Below are 21,470 nucleotides of genomic sequence, written 5' to 3' on the forward strand. Positions count from 1 at the left end.
ACTAAACTTCGATTTTTATAGGTTTTAATTAAAACGCTGCAGCAGTGCAGAAGCGGACATGTAGCAAAAATTCTTCGCCAAGAAGGAAGCAACGTGGGTCGCTAAATCACTGGCGAAAGAAATCTTTAGAATGGAAAAAGCGTTTTGCTCAGGCGTCTCCTCAAAAACATTGTTGGAAAGAGAGGAAAGTGCACGGTGATACATTAGCGAACGGGATAAATTTGCATTGTCTCGTTATCGAGTGAAATTCGGGTAATTCGTTTCCGCAATTCGCACGTGCCACGAAGAAAACACTTAGTGTAATAGCCTGAATTTCAGACGTTCAATTCTCGAAAGTTTCGTCGATTAACCGTTGTGAATCGCAACGTGACGTTTCAAAGTTTCGCCGCTGGCCGCTTCTAAACGAATAATGAATTGAATAGGGCGTCATTGTATAATTTGAATTTGCGTCCTGTGGTCTGTGGTAAAATCGAATCTGTCCTTTACACGATCACCAAGTATCTTAGTGTTTCGTGCGTTGATATCTCGAATCGGTTCCAGTCGCCTGTGTTTATCGAATCTCGGAAATCGATTATCTTCAGGTTTGAGGAGCTCCGAGCGAAAACGGTGCATTCTATCCTCGGCAACGAAGGAACGTGAATTGATAGAAACGTTAGCCTTTGTCTTTTATTTGGCCTATTTTTAGTTTCCGAGAGAAACAATTTTAATTAAACTTCCAGGTCAAAAGATACCGATTGTGAATAGCGATATCGTGAAAATGTTAAAAGATAAATGTACTTACATCTAATTAAATAAACGTCACGACACCTGTTGGTCTCATAGCGGACTGTAACATTTGACCCGAACTATTAGAGGAAACGATTAATCGATTATATATGTGGTAAATATATATGAGAATTATTTTTAAGAATTAAAGAAATACGATGAATTAATACTTTTCTCTTCGTAATCCCTTAGGACTTCGTAGTAAAACGTTCCACTTAATCTTGCAATTTAAACTGCACGGTTCGCGATGTACATTTTATTTTTCGGTTTAAACGACTGAACAACTTTGGGTGAATGTTTTTATAGAATCACGAGAAAACATTGAACATTTTAACGATCGATCGGGCAACCGTTTAAAACACAATTAACAATAGGTAATTGTTTCATAAATAAAGCAAGGGACGGCCGAAATCATCAGAGGTTCATTCGTCCGAGTTTTACCGCACGATTAAATCCCCGAACACGTTTATTCGAAAACAATGAGGGTAGCTATCACGATCTCTGGCGCGCTCCGGCTCGGTAAATTAGATTTTCCTAAATTTCACGTCAAACCGTCGCATCGAATGTAGTTGCTAAGCTGCGAGCAGAAGCCAATTTTCCGTCCAGATTAGATCGTGCAAATGGTATCTCTATGCAGCTAAGGAATCACCGTGAATACGTGTCTTAGTTAGGCCCGTGTGTCACGTGAAAACGCCAATTACGGAGACGTAATTGCGCTTTCGACAATGCTCGTTTCGCCCCCTCTTCCATCGTTACGTCCAATACTCACAAACTCACAATCGTATTTTCGATTTAATAATTCAAGCTCGTTTGCGATTTCCATATTGCGTTCGTTTCTCCGTCATCATCGAGGAATCGAAGCTACGATTTTCTAGATATACAGGTTGTCCAATTTCAATCTATAAACGCAAATTACTGGTAGATTGTTCTCCATATAAAAAAATAATTTCGACGGCAAGTGGATGGTTTCAAGGGGGACGCAATCTGCAGTGTGTAATTCATTTTTCGGTAAATACGAGCTTAACGAACGAAACGTACTATCATACATTTTGTTTAACTGCATGTACTCTGTAAATCTTAATTTTCGATACTTTTTCATCGAGATTCCATGATGCTTCTATATAATATTATATATAACGTATAACGATCTAATTTCGTTATTAGAAAGAAAAGGAATGCTTAAAGCAATAGGCTGGCAACGTTAGCCAAACGTACAATTAGAATAATTGGCAGGAAAAAGGTAAGCTGCATGCAATTGCAGGCGAAATATTCTTTCACGCAACATTTCAATTAAATTAGCCTTTTCGCGCATAACGATCGATCGCAAGTACATTGTCCACGGGAAGCATTCGTTCGAATGAAATAATACAGGCGCGGCGATCGGTCGTTACCGTGGCCAAACATAACCGAAACGAAGCTCGAATGGACACGCGATGATCGGTGAAAAAGTGAAAAAACTCGATCAGTCCTCTGGCCCGTGTTTGGGTTCCCAGCATTTTCGCCACTTGACAATATCGCGCAACCAAATTCTCGTCGGTTTCGGTTTCACACGGCAATCAATAACCTTCGTGTTCACTAGCGTTCTACATTCAATAATTCGCACTTTCAATAACTTCGTGCTGGATATTTATCCTATTCGATCGTCGACCGACATGAAAGTGTGAGTAGATGGAATATCCGTTATTACTATATGCTTCGTTACATATATAGTATCGGGCATTGCTGGAAATTCCGTATTGATAAATGAATAATGTAGCGATCATCGATGGTGTAGCTGATCTATCGAAGCTTAGTTAGTTTCGACAAGGATGAAGAATATAACGGTGAAATGTTCGGTGAATCGTAAATGTGACAAATAAAAAGGTTCTTCGATGGAATCGAAGAGCGTTATTTTCAATAGATCATTTTCTACGATAATTGTTTAAAATTCTGTAAAAGCTAGACGACGGATGAAAATGTATGACACAAGATTGGTTTTAGTACAAACAATTGCGTAAGGTATGGATTTAAAAAAGTAAAATAACCTATTAGAATACTTATCGCAAGGTAATACTTTTTAAATTATTAATTACTTATTGAGGTTTTTGAATAAAAATAATATGTGCCTATCTTGCTTAAGACATAAATCAATATCAAAGTAACAATCGAGAAAGGTAACCAGTTGCTATTAATTTGACCTAGTTATCTGACGTATTTCGAATATTCGCGGAATCACATTATATTGAGAAAATAATTAAAGTGGAACCATCATCAGTGCAGCGTTTAAATTTCCACGAATTGATCATCGATATTTTACTACTTGAAAACACAATTCATAAGTGAATTCCTGTGTAATAATACGGTAACAGAAAGTAAATATTCGTGCCAAGCTGTACTAAACATTAACGCGGTGACGTGATTCTGCGCAAGTTTTGTTTGCCAAATTCTAGCTAATCCTACGCCAAGTTTTTGCTTCTCTCATACGTGTATTAGGTTGCCGGAAAAGATTCTTTCGTTTCATAAGGTGATAATAGATGAATAACAATTTCTGTTTTATATTATTTTATTGAATTAGGTGTGATCCATTTCGTTCTATTTCTATTATTATGTTCGCGGATAATTCAATAAACTAATATAAAACAAAAAACATTGCGCGTTTATTATTTCCTTATAAAACGAAAGAAACATTTCGGACAACCTAATATACAGGTTGGTCGGTAACTGGTGGTACAAGCGGAAAGGGGGTGATTCTACGCGGAAAAAGAAGTTGAAGATATAGAATAAAAAATTTTTTTTTTAATTTTTCCATCGAAACAACGATCTACAGTGAGATCCGTTATAACGAGACACGATAAAGTGCACGCGTACCGAGCGAAAATTCAAAGTCGATTTTCTAGAAAACAAAGCCTCGAACGAAAAATTTTTATTATATATTTTCGACTTCTTTTTTCGCGTAGAATCAACACCTTTCCGCTTGTACCCCCAGTTACCCAATAAACTAATATAAAACAAAAAACATTGCGCGTTTATTATTTCCTTATAAAACGAAAGAAACATTTCGGACAACCTAATATACAGGTTGGTCGGTAACTGGTGGTACAAGCGGAAAGGGGGTGATTCTACGCGGAAAAAGAAGTTGAAGATATAGAATAAAAAATTTTTTTTTTAATTTTTCCATCGAAACAACGATCTACAGTGAGATCCGTTATAACGAGACACGATAAAGTGCACGCGTACCGAGCGAAAATTCAAAGTCGATTTTCTAGAAAACAAAGCCTCGAACGAAAAATTTTTATTATATATTTTCGACTTCTTTTTTCGCGTAGAATCACACCCTTTCCGCTTGTACCGCCAGTTACCCGCCACTCTGTATAGGTAGGAAGTGCGTAATAGGAACGAACGTAAGGAAATTTGTTATCAAACAAGATCAATTTATGGAAATCGTCCGATATTAAGAGACGTATTCGATGACAGGTCAGTGAATAAAATTTTCAGCTATTCCATATGCGTTCTTTCATATCGACGATTCACGCGTAACGTATTCACGGTTCATCGAATCTACTGAAAAGAGCAATTCTTTTCTCATCGTTATTCCTTTCGCCATTCAGTTAGATTTGTATCATCTTCCTGCATTTACGCGTTACTAAATCCTCTTTAATAACTTTCGTTACAAGAGTAACTTTAATCGGAGAAAAATAGCAAAATTAAACGATTTAACCCTGTCGCGTTAAATGTACAAACGTGTAATATCGTGATCGTACATTAACAAATTATCAAATAACCAAACTATAAACGTATTTATTTTCGGCAGAACTGGTCTTAATTTTTATTTCTTCTTTGCGGAAAATTAGAATTATACGACATTTATATGTTTCTAATATTAATAATTAATGGAAAAGAAGATATTTTTCTACAATCCGAAACAGAGTCAGTTATGACGCAGTCGATATAAAGTTCCTATGATAGAAAAGTTTTATTTTGTAGAAACAGTGATTGAAACAGCGAATAAAATGTAAGATCACGTAATGTGTGCCGAAAACGTACAGACCATGTATCGTAAAAGTAGAAAATATGACAGGGAGAAAACAAATATTTGCAATATCAGCGTTTTTTCATACCATGAAAGAACCCCTTGGAACCATGTGCGACCAGCAGTAACAGTTTTTCCGGGACACCGAGCAGCACAGAGGAAGGGTGTCAACCCCTACCTACCTTCCTCTAAATTTCTCGTGACTCCTTATGTTAGACATGAGATACGAGTTTATACAACTTCTCGTAGCCTTGTTTTCTGTTTTCTAATTTGGAAGATGCTCCCTGTGTTTTAAACCATCTACCGAATAATTCCAGTATGATACTGTGCGAAATTGTTTACCCTGCTCCTCCAATTCTGTTATTAAAATCCTTCTCCTTCGTCGAAGAACGTTGAGCTTGTTATTGAATATTTATACTTTCGATTTGTAGGAGAGTAAACGAATTACAATTTTATTCTATTATTTATTTTCAAAGATTATTTTATTCTTAAACGATGAAAAAGTTTCAGTAGCGGTAGAATGAAAAAGATTTGTTCACTTATTTATGGAATCTAATTTTTAAGAATTACGATCTATATGTTAATATGTATAACTGTGATTTCAAATTTCGTTAATAATATACAAAGGGAAACAAATAGTTTTCTTAGCATTAAAAGTCCATTTTATGTACAGAATCGACCAAGTAATATAAGTATGACGAACCAAATGGTTCATAAGTAAATATTTGGAAGTATTCATATTTTCCAGCTTCGAAAAATACGATTCGTTTAGTTCACGGTGAATTAAAATCGTGAATAGTGCTCTGGTGAGACATGCTATCACAGCTTCAAAAAATATATTGAATTTTTTTTCAAACAACAAACACACCAGCAAATTCCAATAGGATGACTAGTACTATTGTGTAAAAAAGCTTTTCAAAGCGGCAGCCAATAATTCACTCTAAAGTTTCTCAAAACACAGAAAAATATCGCCATTGGAACTATTAATATTCTAGAATTAAATCGCGACTGAAAAGCAGCTCTTGACAATCGGTATAAAAATTTCTTTCAATCGCGACATTCATCAGACGAAAATAAAGAAAAAATCTTCGTTTCATCGGTAGCACAATACCGATGGATTCGAGTTTATGTATAATTTTTATGAAATTTAATCGTAATTTAATCCATATCGGTAGAATTTCGTATCCTATCGAATCATTTCAGCCCTGAATCGATCTGAAAAACGCGTTTCACTCGCGCTGGACGAACGAACAACGACCGCGAGACAAAACGAACAAACACGGTGCCAACACCGCGCCTTTCTATGCTATATCTCTCCTTTTATTTTTATTTCTTCGTTGATCGAACGAAAAATTTCACCCTGATAACCGAGTTATCGGGGCTTTTTTTCGAAACGCGACCCGTACTCGTTATCTCGTTTCGCCATACCCCATCCCAGAGATAGTCGAAGGTTGATGCACGCGGTTCCGCGTTAAAAATGCGCCGTGTACCTCTATTATCGTCGCTAAGCTTCGGCCTCGCAATCTTCACGCGGTCCAACGATATTGGATTTTCGCGAATTTCCATTTGTTAGCCGCGGTCAAGCGTTTGGTTTGGTTATAGGTAAGCTGATGAACCGTTAAACCTTCATCTCCCACCACACGCAAGATTAACTACTTTCCATCTGATATTCCGACTGCGTATCTCACGAGCCCATCAATCACGCGCCTGTTAAATTAATAATTAAGCGAACTCAAACGCGCAGCGGCGATCATATAATCCATTGATAAGCTGAACGATGGCTCGTCGAACCGGTTAATCCATGTATCATCGGCGTGGTAAAAGAGTGACGTGGTGGCTATGGAAAATAAATTTTTCAGGAATTCAATTTCAAATGGAAGGTTTAAAATAGAAAATTATTAATTACTGTACAATACTTGGATTTTTTCTCTGATAGGACGAGGGAACGAGATAAATTACGGTTACACATTACGGATCATAGCTGTTAGATTGTTGAGAAAATTTGTAACGTCAAGAGACGTTGGAAGAGAACGTATTTTTAGCGATATAGAAAGAGAACGTTTTAATGAGCGATGTATGGCGTCATTTGTTTTACCGACTCTTGCCGTTTGTAAGTTGACCGGTCTTTTCTTGAAAAACTCGAAAGGAATCGCGATCTATGCTGAAACACTCATTATAATGTAGTGAAAGTGCCGGGAGCAATGGAAAAAAGTTTTTTTTTTCTAGTATTCCACTCTTTTAGATTCTTTCGAACGTAATTATGCGTTCATGAAGTAGAAAATTTTCTTTAATTAATCAACGACCAGGAAATTTTATTCTATTTTACATAATATCTTTCTGATTGAGAATATGAATGATAATGAAATGAAGTTTTTCTCTCCGTTATCGAGATTTTAATTAAAAAGATTTGTCTTTGTCAGAGGGAGAAACTTGTTTAATAATTTAAAAAAGGTGTTCGATAAAATTTTCCTGAAAAAGCTGAGTGAAATCGCCTCTGTCAAGGGGAAAAAGGAGGAGATGAAACGAAGTTTAATCACAAGTAAAAATCGCGGACAGCGATCGGAGACGAAACTGAAACTGAAACAACCAACAGGACGCGTTAAACGAACTGTCAAAAATACAGAGTCGACGGAACTGTGTTGTCACGCTCCGTGCTGTGGTAAAACTAGAACGTGTTGCAGATCAACGTCGATCACGGCTCGAAGGTTTAACCGTTGGCAATTCCATTTTAAATTATCTGCCGGTGTCTTCCGTTAAAAGCAGATTCTAACTCGTAGAAAAATAGAGGTTGATTAAAAAATAAACCAATGGATTTGAAATAAATTTTAAATCAATTTTAAATAAAATTGATTTGAAATAAATTTTAAATCAATTTTAAATAAAATTAGAAAGTCGAAACATTTAATTTCTACATTTTGATCCTCCTCTCCGACAATTTTTTCCGGCATACAAACGTTCGTTCGTAATGAAATCACGAAAAACATTGCATTATCGACAATTATAAGGACCAAATATTCGATCGTGGCGTTTTATTCTGGAAAATGACGCGTTTTACAGCGTATCATTAATTCTGTGCAATCGCGCGTTACGCTAGGCATCTTTAGCATAGGCGAAACGTTTATTTTTGTCGTTAGAATTTGCACGGCTCTAGCCACCGCTAGAATACGCCTATTTTAAGCGTGTTGCCTCTAGGAAAGTTTATAGAGAAATATCCCGTGATAAAACGTGCAAGGCCTACTGCTGGGGGAATCTAATTAAGGTGACTCAATTACAAACTAGAAACAAAGTGACTTTATCGTAAATCTCTCAAAAAACATTGCAACTTCTAATTTACATCGTATTTTTCTCTTCTTTGTCATTGTACTATCTCTTTCTTTCTTGCTCTTCCTTTCTTCCCCTCTTCTTTTCTATAGTTAATTTATATAGAATAATATAGAATAAATTCATCGAAATTGTCGAATTGATATCATTGGAACCGATGTCTATCATTGTCACTAATTACTCTAATTTGTACTTTATCCGATAGAAAGTTTTGGGAATATTCTCTCAGTTAGCTATCGCGAAATAATATAATCTCAGACTTTTTGCTTCAACGCTGGTGGTTTTCAAGTTTCTGTTAAATCAACCGCAATCACGACGTTTTAATTTGAATTTCTATTTATTATTCCAAGCTGCGCGTTGATAAAATTGCCTCGTCTCGATCCACGAGATCCTATCTTTAATTTCCAGAATGTTATCTTTATTTCAAACACAATTGATCGAAGATCGTTCGCCGATAGAAAATGTTCCACTGAAACCTATCATAAATCTATAATAAACAATTTCACAGGTGAGATGACGAAAATCGAATAAATTAGGATTACGTTCTGGAAAATATCTCTCTTTCCACCGCACTGTACAAATTCGAAAAGAGGAAATTACTCGCAATTAGAGGAAGAACACTATGAAAGTACAAATAACCAAGACAAGGAATTCGCGAACATAATTAACGATATCCCGGTATAATTACTATTTTCAAACGGATCAATTCGTATTAATTGCCGTGATCGATTATCGATATTCTCTTCGATAGAACGGTTTATATCCACGTGATGAAAGCGTGGCTTCTGGACGAAATCGTCACTTTTTAATGGTTTTTATTTAGCTTACCTTTTTGTCTGCCTGTCTGTCTGGGTGGAATTTTGTAAGCGAAGCTTTCCAACAACAAAAATACAATATAATTTTCAAAAAATTGACAACTTTTTTTTAATGCTTATTTTTTAATGTTTTATTTAGCTTATTTTTCTGCTTGTCTGGCTAGATAGGATTTTGTAAGCGAAATTTTACTCAATTTGCGAACGGATAGAAAGCTGACATTTTACAAACTAAAAGGTAAGAAGTTAAATATATAAATTGAAACAATTAAAAGGAGGTGATTTTTATTTAAAAATATACTAAAAAGAAGAGAATAATTTTTTAATAATCAGGTATCGTTCCAATAAATATTTCTCTATTTTTATCTCGTTATCGTTAGAAGATTACCTTTCTTGATTTATTACAAATTTCTTTATCCAAAATGTTTATTCAAGAAAACGCAAGAGTTATTGACCGAATGCAGGATACATCGTTAAATTAATACAACGAATCACGTTTTTATTTTTATTAATATGAGTTCAACAACTGAATATTGTCTTATTATATGATTATCGCGTATGCTCGACATATACAGTTTCCCTGTTATTATTTCTTTCGTTTACTTAATGATACCTGACTGAGAAAATTATTTTCTATTTTTAGTCAATTTGTAAATAAAAACTATTCCTTTTTAATTTTTTAATTCACGTACTTTACTCCTGTTGGAACATGATTTCAAGAAACAATAGTTTACGAATTCTTCCTATTTTCACTCGCCTCAGGCATCAAGCCGTGCACACTGTATACGCGTGCTCGCTCAACCGTCGATTAGTGTTAAATGCATTCGCAGAGGGATTAAACGATTTCAGCTTTCCGAATAATTTTCTTTTTCTGTAAAAACACATTTTCTGTTTGACGAGCCATTTGAGCTTTCAATTGACTTTCTCGTCGATTCGCTTCCGATGATTTTTGAAATTTTTGGAACAACTTTTTTCCCGTTGTTTCAACAAAGCCATGCGTAACGGTCGGGTACATTAATCTTACTTTTAGAAATCCACTCGCCCATCTGTCCATGTTTTTCGTTAGAATTGCCGAGAAACATAGCGTGGAATTGGCTATCAGAAAATGGAACACAGTGTAATTAATTATGTTAAATAATCGTTATGTTGGGATCGTTTATTTTAGAAAGCAGAATCTACAAATCGAGAGCAGTAGAACGATGGGTTATTCAAATTCTATTTGCGTTAAAACATTGAGCTTCGTAATGCGAATTGATGTTACGTTACAATTAAAACTACTAATTTTGTAATTATGATATACGGAATAACATTGTCCCGTAATCGTTTTCAGGGCTTGTCGTTAATTAATGCTAATTGTGATGTAATGGTAAATAGTGTATAAAATTACGTCCCAATTTGCAATTAACAAATTTTTTAAATGCTCTAATTCAACAGTTTACTTTCTCTATAAGCTTCCTGTTGTAAATTCCAAAAATTATTACCTATAAATGCAAATGTTCAAGAAGTCAACAATTTACCATCGATAGATTTAAATATTTATTTTACACAGATCGAATAATCAGATTCTATGTTTCTATGTTTATCTCGGCCAGTAATTAAGAGTTTCGGCCGGTTTCCTACGAAATTTCTAAAGATATCGAAAAGTTGGGAACAGCAGCGACAGTTTATTTGGGTCAAAGACGAAACAGAAAATTTGTGCGTGGAACTTAGAGCTTTTTTTAAGGCGCGAGCGGCTAACGGATCGCTTGAAACTCGATTTCGTGCAGCGGTTACGCGCGTCGATTCGAGTCAAGTCGTTAATCGTAAAACTGTCAAGAACTGAAAAACTCCTGTACAGCGGTCGACTGGCCAACCGTCGCAGAGTTGCTTTTCCAATATTTAAAAGTTCGCCAACTGCAACGAAAAATACATTCGCCGTGCCATCGGCTCGTTAAAGCGCGAGAATTTTCGAGTCGCGCTTTTTCGCCGTTGATCGCTGCAAATTATCTTCCCGCGAAGCAATTCTCGTCGTTAAGGACGATGCTTCGAAAGAATGTATTTTTCTTTTTTGAGCGTAGGAAAACTAATGGAATTTCGTCCCAAAAATGTAGCTTTTGTTTTTATTTTCTCTATATGCATATCGTCTATCGAAGGCTAAGTGGATTTTGCACGATGGTTTTGAAGATTTCCAGTGGAATGTTAATTTCTTCGAAGATACCGTCAAACTGTCATTTTACGAGAATACGATAATCACACGTGTGTTGTACGCGGAATTTCAACATCGCAATAATCGACAATTTGGCAGTCTCTGTAGATCCTCAGAATCGCCATGCAAAATGCGCTCGAAAGATTTCAAATTATTTGTGCGAGCAGAGACGACTAATTGACGAATATCGTTTTGCACGTTTAATTTCCAATCTTTAATGAATAAGATAGGAATAAAAAATGGGCTATTTTTTATTTTTCTCATAGGTTATTTAAAAACGAAAGAGACTAATTTTTGGAACATCCTGTATTGTACAGGACTATTTACACGTGATTCTTTAGTTAATTTTAACTGGTTAAAGATACTTGAATTTTTCGTGCATCTTATAGTTGCTGGAGAATGGAAACGAAATAAAGGCGCGAACTATGGAAAAGTTTAAAAGAGTATACTATGAAATTCCAATGAATGAAATTTTCTGGTTTTTTGAAGAAGTAAGTAGCTGTACAATTTTCACTTTGCAAAAGTAATTCTTTCCGCCCTGCGAACTTTTGCGTGGAAGGCAAGTAAAAAGTAGAAACGTAGGTAGAAAGTATTTATTGCTTTGAGAGAAGAATATTCATTTGATTTCTTTTCTCTTGTAATAAACGTAGCTGAGTTGCAAACTTTTTCAATTCGCCGTCTTTGTTACTTTCGTTACTTCTCAACTGTTTCAAACCAGATGGAAGCATAATTTACAATTTAAAAGAAATCTAACAACGTTAAATCAAACGATATTTCCCAGCACTTGTTTTATCATATCATATAAACTGCCCCTAATATCACGCGCACTGTGTCATATTTCATTTCGAAAAAAATGGCCATCATCGATGCGTGAATAAATCACGGATTTATTGGCATTTGACGATACAACGTATTAGTCTTGTCTTATAAAATCATTCGTAAGGGGGGAAAAAAAAGGAAAAGATGATACATCATTTGTCACGCTGAAGAAACAAGGAACTAAGTCGCGATAGAGAAACGAGCAATCCATTTACTCGTGGTCGATGTTTATTTTTTCAAGTTTCATGCATAAGAAGGGGATACGTGAATGCGAATTAATGAATGTGTATAAAGAGAAGAAAAAGGTTGATCCGCTTAACTGCCGCGATATTCTCATTCATATCAAAACGAGCTTAACTTTAAAATAGTTGTCTTTCACGTAGCAAAAACAAACAACGGGCTACGAGTAAACGTTTTCCTACAAGTTTCTGTCCTGCAAACGACGAGAGCTGCGCCATTACGAGATTAAAATTCCTCGACCTCTTAATTCACCAAAAGTTTATGCACGAATTTGCTTGAATTTTCCTGGCACAACTGTCACCTTTGAATTTCACATCATTTCCTTCATTCTGTTTCGCAAGTTTCATTTTTCTCTCTTCTTTTCTACTGCCCCTGTTTCCATTCGTCGAGTTTAAGCTCGACATTGTTACAAAAATTTATCGACTACGCTCGATGAAACGTATCTTGGCTCGTAAAAGTGTTCGAACGCTCTTGCAATTAGGGTGATTAACCCTTTGAACGAACGATTCTTTTGAGGAAAGGCAAATGGAATTATTTCACGGTGCCCGATGAGAATCGTGAATCTACAACTTTTTGTTTGAAATGAACTATTAGTCCGTTTGTAAGGTATAAAATTATATTAAAAGTCAAAGCGGTAAATGCTGTGATATCTCTGAGCTGAAAGTCGATAACTAAAGCGCTACCTTTGATTGTTGGAATTTTTTCCTATCTTCTGATTCCAATATTAAAATTTTTGATAATTTGTTAATACTTTTCTGAATATTACGCTTCAGTAGTTTCATCGATGGTCTGTAATTTTTCGCAAACTTCTGTTTTACCTTTCAAGTCGTAACATTATGAAACTGCAATTATCTGCACCTACTATAGAACTTTCCTAGTAATTAACACTTTAATTAATAATGGAGAATATCGATCAATAGCTCAACTTTTATATACGTTATCTATAGATAAATGCCAGTTGGTATCCTACGTGAAACAATAATGTTTTAATACTTATATAAATATTAAAAGTACTTTAACTTTTGCAAAAAGTACACAAATGTAATATTTTTAAAATTATTTGGTGTTCTACTCAATATTTGCAGTTTACGAATCATTTTGTGTTTAACAAATAGTGCTATTGATAAAGTGTTAATGCAACTAGAAAAATATATATACAAATGATTCCTTCCATCAACCTTCACCGAATTAAATTTTATTTAACCGTCTCGATACTTTTTACGACAGAGCATTGCTAAATGTAGTGTAAAATAAATGCGAGAGTAAAAAATCAAGACTAATGACATTTAAATAGAAATTCTACAGCAAGAACATCAGATTTTCCGGATCACTATTCGTCATATTACGAAGGAAAATCAAAAATCGAAAGTACTTCGGAAAAAGCAGCGCCCACACAATCAGACTGAAGCAGCTGAATCAGCCGAACCATTGTTCAAAAACTAAAGAAGAAGCTACGTACTTCTGCTCCAAATCATGCAGCAATGGCTGCTAACTGTTCGAGAGGAGCTGTACGCCCTAAATTCTACCGTAGAATTTTACGTAGCTGCATTGCCAAGTAAATCTCCTTATACAAAAATACAATACGCTATAATACCCAAAATAATCCGAAGCATGAATTTCACATTGCTAATCGTCCTAAACGACGTTAGTTCGTAAGAAACGATAGAGTCGTTTTTAACACATTCAGTCTGATGAATTTCGAGCGAATAATTACCGAATTGCGAATGTTCAACGTCACGTTTCTATAAACATAACTAAAAAGATGGGGAAGCGATCAGTGAGAGATTCGTTTCACTCGTTAAATATCATAATGGCACGATATTATACTTTTGATATTTTATTTATACATTTTTCAATACCACGTGCATTCTTTCGATTTCTCAGGAATACATAAAAAGCCGCAATTTTATTACTTTCAACCTATTTCCCATGAACGCAAGAAACATTGTATAAAGCAATACAGTCATCAATTCTCTCGGAACATTTGTCATTTCAACGCATAAAGGCGCGTGGGAAGCTTTCAGCTTGAAAATAAAAACATTTCCTCGGACATGAAGTTAGTTGGCATCGCGAATGGAGTTGAAATTGCGGTAAGAATTCGACCAGCCCGGCGCAGCGGAACAATATTTGCATACAGTCGCCGGATATAAGAAAACGAGCGCGAAATCGAAACGAGGAAAGAATAAAGTTTCTCCGTTTGTGTATCCCGCGAGGGCATTGCGAGAAATTTATGGGGTGCACGTTGCCGTTGCGAAGATAGGCAACGCCACCGTGAATACTCGCCGCGTTTATTATCGAGTTCGCGACCGCGTGAGAAATTCCGGGATATCCTCTATAGCGACTGCTAAGAAGTTAATGAACTTTGAAGAATTTCACTCTTCTAGTGCGAGCCTTTGCCTCTGGTTACGCAGAAATCATCAGATTTGTTCACGCCAACATATTCGAATTATCTTTACACAGCACAGAACTATGCTGTGTGAGATATTTCGTTGGAATTAATTAACGCCATCGAAACGATGGTAACCAAAGTAACCCTCGACCATGCTTGTTTTTTCCAGAAAAGCAAAAGAACGCTCTATCTACTTTAATTTCTGTTCTAAACGTTTCAATGCTCCGAGCAAAATATTTATCACGTTACATAATTCCTGCGAGTGTATCCGTAATTACATGATAAAATAATTATATCTAATTAAATCATGAGGTTCGGATCGTGAATTTCATAGTAAAACCTTTTATCGAACAGTTTATTTTCATTCGAAGATATATCGACCTATGCATGGATCATGTTCTATAACATCGACTCGATTGATTGCTATAACGCGCTATTATCTAACGAATCGAAAAATTCAATAGGAGACGTTTTTATCACGAACATTTACAGCAATATAAAATTCCTGAAAATCCTCGCTTAAAATACAAGTCGATGCAAATACGCTCTTTGACCTGGCTTCCAGATTATAAGACACGGGCCTCCTAGGAAGCTTTCGCTTGCTTTACTTCTGTCTGGTAGTATGCCCAGGATGAAACGCAACCTTTCTTTTTCCTTCCTACCTTATAAACCATCTTTTTTCTCCTCTCTTTCATCGTTACAGTTTTCAATAATAATTTAAGAATATGTATGCAAAAAAAAAGAAATTGAATAATTAAATATTCATAAGTTTGACATATGTATGTGTAATTCTCAAAAATATGCGATTTTTTCAATGTCGATGTAAGGTCTTAAAACTAAAGGAATTTAATATCAAAAAATTGCGAAGTATATTAACTTCGTGTTGGTTTCATATCCTGCGTCACATATTTTATCTGGATATCAAGTCGAAGAATACTCACTGTCAAGTCAATGAAAACATTGCTCCGCATAGCAGAGAGAACGTATCTAATATTATGGGTAATAAATTATTGTTCATGTGTTCGAACGACGTGACAGTGAATTATTCGCAAAAATTATTGAAATATCCATGAAAAATTTCTGCAACGATAATTCATGCAAGGGAATGTTTCGACGAAAATAAATCCTTGTATTCTCTTGCTGTTACCTATATGAATTTATTAAATTACCATACTTATCGTTGCTCTGACCCGAACATTATTTACATCGTACCGTAAATACGTGAAGAGCTTTCTTTTTTTAAACACGCCAGCACTGCTAAATCCTCGGAAACTACGCTCCCCTCACTTGTTTATTCGGATGATTTTTAGTTAATATTCTGTACGAATTTTTCCTTTCACATTTTTGCTTGCGGAATTAATATGATTAATATCAAATATAAAAATATCGCGCAGTGATACAACTTTCACGTAAATTTTAGTTTTTGTAACAAGGATATTTCCAAAAATATTACTTTGATTTAACGTATGATATTATTCAATTTGAAGGAGAGGTTTGTCACAGAATTATCAAATATAAATTTAAATATTTTTCACACATACTGTGACTCGTGAAACACTCATGAAACACTCGCCATACGAAACTTTTAGATGTATATTACATGTATACACAAAACATTTTTAAATTGCATTAGCCACGGTGTACATTCATTTGCAAGGATAAAATATGACTGCACATTTTCAGATTTATTTCAAACTTTATCTATACAATTATGATAAATGAGTTTCCTTATGGTATTAACGAAATTTCAAAAAATTTGGTATAATACACATAATACACGTATTCGTAAAAGGATTTGAATACTTTCGTCAATGATTACACTGTATATCCGCTATATCTCTTCTTAATTAAACTAATTGCTTGTACTATACTGGGTGTTAAAAAAAAGGACCCAAGGGTTTAAGCAACTTTCGTACCCATTCATCAAGAGGAACAAAAAATACCCAATCTTGGAAAATCAGTCCTTTCGTAGAATCGATATTTATCATTTACGAACACTCGACGTCGTAAATGAGTTTCTTTTTTGAACGTAAACACAGAGAATGATTCAAGGTTGTCGATACAAAATTCTTACTGGCACCAAAGTAAAGCGACATCAAGAAAGTAAAAATCTTGCGCGTTATACTAAATGTTCGATATGTTTCCCTTGCGTCGCAATGAAAAACTCATATCTATTTATCATAGTCATAACGTAGTCCTGAATCAATCTCTTTGTTTACTTTCAACGAAGAAACTTATTCGCTACATCGACTGTTCGTAAATGATAAAAATCGATTTTACGTCGAAAGGATTGATTGCAGGACCTATACCGATTGGACATTTTTCCTCCTCTTGGCGAATACTATAAGCCCTTAAAGTCTCCGACCCTGTATACCATAATCAAATTTTAGAGAGACGAAACGGAAAACAAATGCTGGAACTGCTGACGCTTGAACTGAAACGCTTCGTTAAAAAGTTATAACGAAAGTACGAAATGACAATGGACTGACGTTTCGTCTACACAACATAAGAACACATTACCGATATCTATCTAATACGTTTACACAAACTGCAATGTTTACTCACCGAGGTCAAGTAGCCCGGCGATGGTTAAATGACCATTACCCTCAACGATGAGGTCGAGGAGGATCGCTTTCTTGACCCTCGAGATCATCAGATATCACGTCAATGGATTATTATTTTGTGCGAAACTGTGAAGGAGAAAGTTTATCGAACAAAAATGAATACACGTTAGATGTTAATGCAAAGATTCGAGACTATTTGACACAATTTGCTGTTGCAAAACCGGGACACACTGTATATTTTTTAATTCAGGAATTACGAAAAGCAGTTGTGAGATGTTTGCAATTACTCTATTTGTGGCACATGGAAATGTGAAAACGTCGCTTGGAAACGGCTCTTGGAAACGTTAAAACACTCTATAAAACGGCAGGTTCTTTTCTGCGTAACCAACCCCGTGGAAAACTAGAAAAATCGAGCAATAATGGTCAACGTTGAACAAGTTAAAAATAAACCCCTACGGGCTATTAATTGGTATCAAAAAAAAAAAAAAAAAACAGAAGGTAAAAAAACTCTCAGTTCCCTGTCGTTAATCATAGCCGTGGAAAAAAGTTACAATTAGAACTATGACCAGGAAAAATTAAATAATATCAAATAAAACGATGCGTTGATTAATTTACACACAAAAGGGGCGATATAATCGCCAACGTGGAAAAATCATGGATGAAGAAAATTTTAGAAAAATATGGTGTTTCAAAAAATAGAGAGAATTCAAATGTGACAACTCGGTAGAAACAGAGGGTTCGTACGAAATTAACTGGTAGGTTTGTTTTTTCGAGACGAACTACGAACAGATATGACAAATGTGGAAAAATCTGCTCTAAAACGACCTGAAACAATCCATCAGAGGCTCATTGTACGAGCTCGAAATTGTGATCGAGCTGGGTTTCTGTCTCGCTCGAAGATTCTATGTCTATAAATGTGCACCGTGCTTAAATTCGCCAGAATATCACATACTTGTCTCGTGTTATATAAGCAACGAATTAAAATTTTTATATAGTCGTTTACGTTTTATTATGACAATAATTTCTATATAACGCTTGACGAGTTCTTCCTCTGTTCAGTCGCTCGATGACGGAGACGATACCTCCAAGCAAGTTTTACAGACGGAGCATCAATACTGTGCTCTGTGAATCTAATCCTGTGGATGCCAAGAATTTCCATTTCTACTAATTGTAACCAGTAAAATTAATTAATTAATCTTCGAAAAGAGAAAAAACTGTAAATTGTAATAAATTTGTCCGTACAGTAGCTTTAACGAATATCTCGTTATCAATGTTACTATAACAGAGCCAGATCAAGAAATCTTCCCATTTCGATAGAAAATATCTTAAATTAGAAAATTTATAGACAAAAGAAATAGTCTACTAAATATATAACGGAACGGGACAAAATTTCCACACGTTCCGATAACTAATAATCATCTTTACTTCTGCTTCAATTATTTATAACTATCGTATTCCTTATCCGAAAGTATTTGAATTGATACGATGGCTTGCATTGGCATAGTATTATAAACATTATTACGTATTGAATCACGTATCGTTTCCATTTCTGTGATTCTGTATTTACAATAAAAATATTCGCATTAGTAGTATTTATGATTAAACAAATAAACCCAAAAGACACGATATTTATTTACTGAACAATCCACAATAAAATATAACGTTGTTATCTACATATATCTATACGTATACACCTCGTATCGCCTTAATTACGCAAAACATTCCACGATCCAACGTTACAAGCTACTCAACCCATTAACCCGGATCACCAATTGAAATTACACTTCGTGTCGCAGCCAATATTTCCCGGAGCGTCGTGTTTCTCGAGCAACAAACAATCGGGAGGGTTTGTTTATCGTTCGGGTCCAAGTAACTTGGTGACTCTGTCTCGGTTACAACCAGGGCGAGTTCCATGAATTTCGTAAAACACGTTCGTAGGGCGCGTGACACGATCGAACATCGCTACCCGTTCTCGTTATACGGAAAGCAGAACCGTACATTTTTTGTCCGCGCAATGCTGGTTGGGAAACTCTCAAAAACTTCCCACTCGGTTTTCACGCGTTTTCCGCTCGTAAATTCCTGCGCGTATCGCGGCCCATTTGTACACAGGCGCATTCCTGCCCTTTCTCTCGCCCCGTTTTCCTACGTACCAACGTTCTCTCTCGTCTCTCTTTCTCTTCTCCGATAACCTCTAAATATCTCCTCGAGAACGTGTAACTTTTTTCGAATTCACGCACGAACCGTTTCCACGATCCTTCGACCTATCGTACATCGCGAATTCTCGTCGTATCGCGCGAGATAATTCTTCCCATTTTGCCTTTCCTTTCACGATTTCTTTTCGTGCTGGGCTATCCAAAACTACCGACGAAGAAAATGAAACAACGATAACTCACCTTTAACGCCTTGAGGAAGTTGAACAGAGCCGAGGAACAGCAGCAGAATTGTCGCGATCATGTCCCAGCCGGTAATCCTGCAAAGTAAATCCAGTCCACAGCCCATCCTGAGAAATCAACAAGCCACGGCGAACGAAAAGGCGACTCAATAATTCACGCACCACATTCGTCAGGTCACTGTACCGTGATCTATCTTCTAGCTTGCCCGACCTTCACTCACGGCCAACACACAACTCACTGGCCAACAACGGACGGCCAATAATTCCCAAACAACAGGTCGTGCTCCGTACAGTTGCACACCAGAAATTTCAACCGGAATGGAGTTCTACGGTAACGTAGACTGTTCGTGATGTTTCAAATGAGCTCGAGAGCACCTGCAATCGTCGCCTCCAAGATACTCCCACGAATATCGATCTTTTTCGCGAAACATCCGATTCTCTGGATCCAGATGCAACGCACGCCCGTCAGATCACACTAAATTCATCGTTAGTCACGTATATGGCAAGGTATAGGTATATTCGACCGAACCAGATCCGAAGGAAGACTCTGTTCTGGTATAAACGAGATCCGTCGGGTTGCTAGAAACGTGTCAGCGGAGCGCGACAGGAGAGACGACACGGAGCACGTGCACGCTCGATAAACGGCGGGCTACTATGCAGCCAGCCACGGCGACTGGATGGGAAAGAACGAGAGAAACGACGGAAGAGACGGGGGCAGAGAGAGAGATAGAGGGAGAGAGAGTTAGGTCCAGGGCGTTGACAAGCTGCTGCTGCTACTGGAAAGGGTTTGGTATCCCTCAATGAAGTGGATATCGCGCGCGATCTGCGTTAAGGATGAAGACGATCTTTGGAGAACGATGATCGGTCGAGCCGAGCGCTGGTCGAGTGTTAAAAATCGCGTGGTACCGCGTCAAACGTGTACCACGAGTGTTACGCGTTTGTCGTTTAAACGAGAGAGAAATTCGCGATGAACGACCGACTGATAGAGATAGAGAGGGAGGCCGCGACCGACTGACAGGCCGGGAGACGCGATGGCACGATGCGATACGACCGATTCGTACGCTCACCCGAAACTAAGCGGTTCGTAGCGAACGGCGCGCACCTGTCGTTCCGCTGGTCGCTGCGCATGTCCCTACGAAGGAAGCCGACTGCCTGCCACGGCTGCTCTCGTATATCCGTCCGGGATGGCTCGCAGGTGGGAGAAGCATGCCGTGTACTCATCGTGCACCACTGTCCAAAGGTGGTGGCAACGTCCTGCGATCTCGAATTAAGATTTTTTCATTGTAAACCTTGTCATTGTCATCTTGCAGAATGATTTATCGAACGTTGTTCGTTTGGGTAATTTTTAATACTTTCGATTATTTAATTCGTTTCGTCGTATTGCGTATGTGACATGTTTGATGATTTATTGCGTACGATTGGAAAAACTGCTTGAGAAATGCTGTTTTTAGTTGGAGTTAAATGTATTTCTCATTGCACGTATTGAGTTGCAATCTGACATCGTTCGATAGGAAGAGTATGGATTTCTAAGAATAGGACAAGAACTTTCTATGAGAAACAGATAAATAATTTCTTTTATTACGCTGTATGTATATCGTGTGTTTGATATTCGATTGTTTCGATCGATTATATGATGTATAGGATATTATCGTATACGTATTAAAATATTATTAAAACAAAGATACTTTTGGTCTAGTGAAAATTTTCCTCTTTGCGATAAATATACCTATAAATATTGGAAATTATTTTCAATGATATTTAAAATATTCTTTGATAATCGGAATATTTTCGAAAAATGTATCGCATCGTACGGATTAAAGATAATAGAATATTTGGATTATACCTGTATCGAAAATTCACAACACGTAATACTCAACTGAACCATATAATCTAGCAATGAACCAATAACCTATTAATTCTCATTGTCAGATGGCCTTGACCAACCGTAACGCCCCATTATATTTCGCAACCTGT

At 36.5% G+C, this 21,470-nt stretch overlaps 1 protein-coding gene across 4 annotated transcripts in view; it reads right to left on the minus strand.

Annotated features, from left to right (window-relative positions):
* The window catches only part of LOC100749681 (hemicentin-1), a 431,443-nt gene extending 410,822 nt beyond the window's left edge, over window positions 1-20,621 (minus strand). For 3 of the 4 annotated variants that reach the window (XM_033320792.1, XM_033320790.1, XM_033320791.1), the window contains exon 1: window positions 19,498-20,613. In XM_033320792.1, coding sequence (XP_033176683.1) covers window positions 19,498-19,603 — 106 coding nt within the window. In that variant the 5' untranslated portion in view covers window positions 19,604-20,613. Of the gene's footprint in view, window positions 1-19,497 lie in introns of all 4 variants that reach the window. The other variant, XM_024367725.2, reaches the window with a different exon arrangement.
* Between the last annotated feature and the right edge of the window lie 849 nt (window positions 20,622-21,470).

This window comes from Bombus impatiens, unplaced genomic scaffold (assembly GCF_000188095.3).
Source record: "Bombus impatiens unplaced genomic scaffold, BIMP_2.2 scf_0349, whole genome shotgun sequence".
Lineage (NCBI taxonomy): Eukaryota > Metazoa > Arthropoda > Insecta > Hymenoptera > Apidae > Bombus > Bombus impatiens.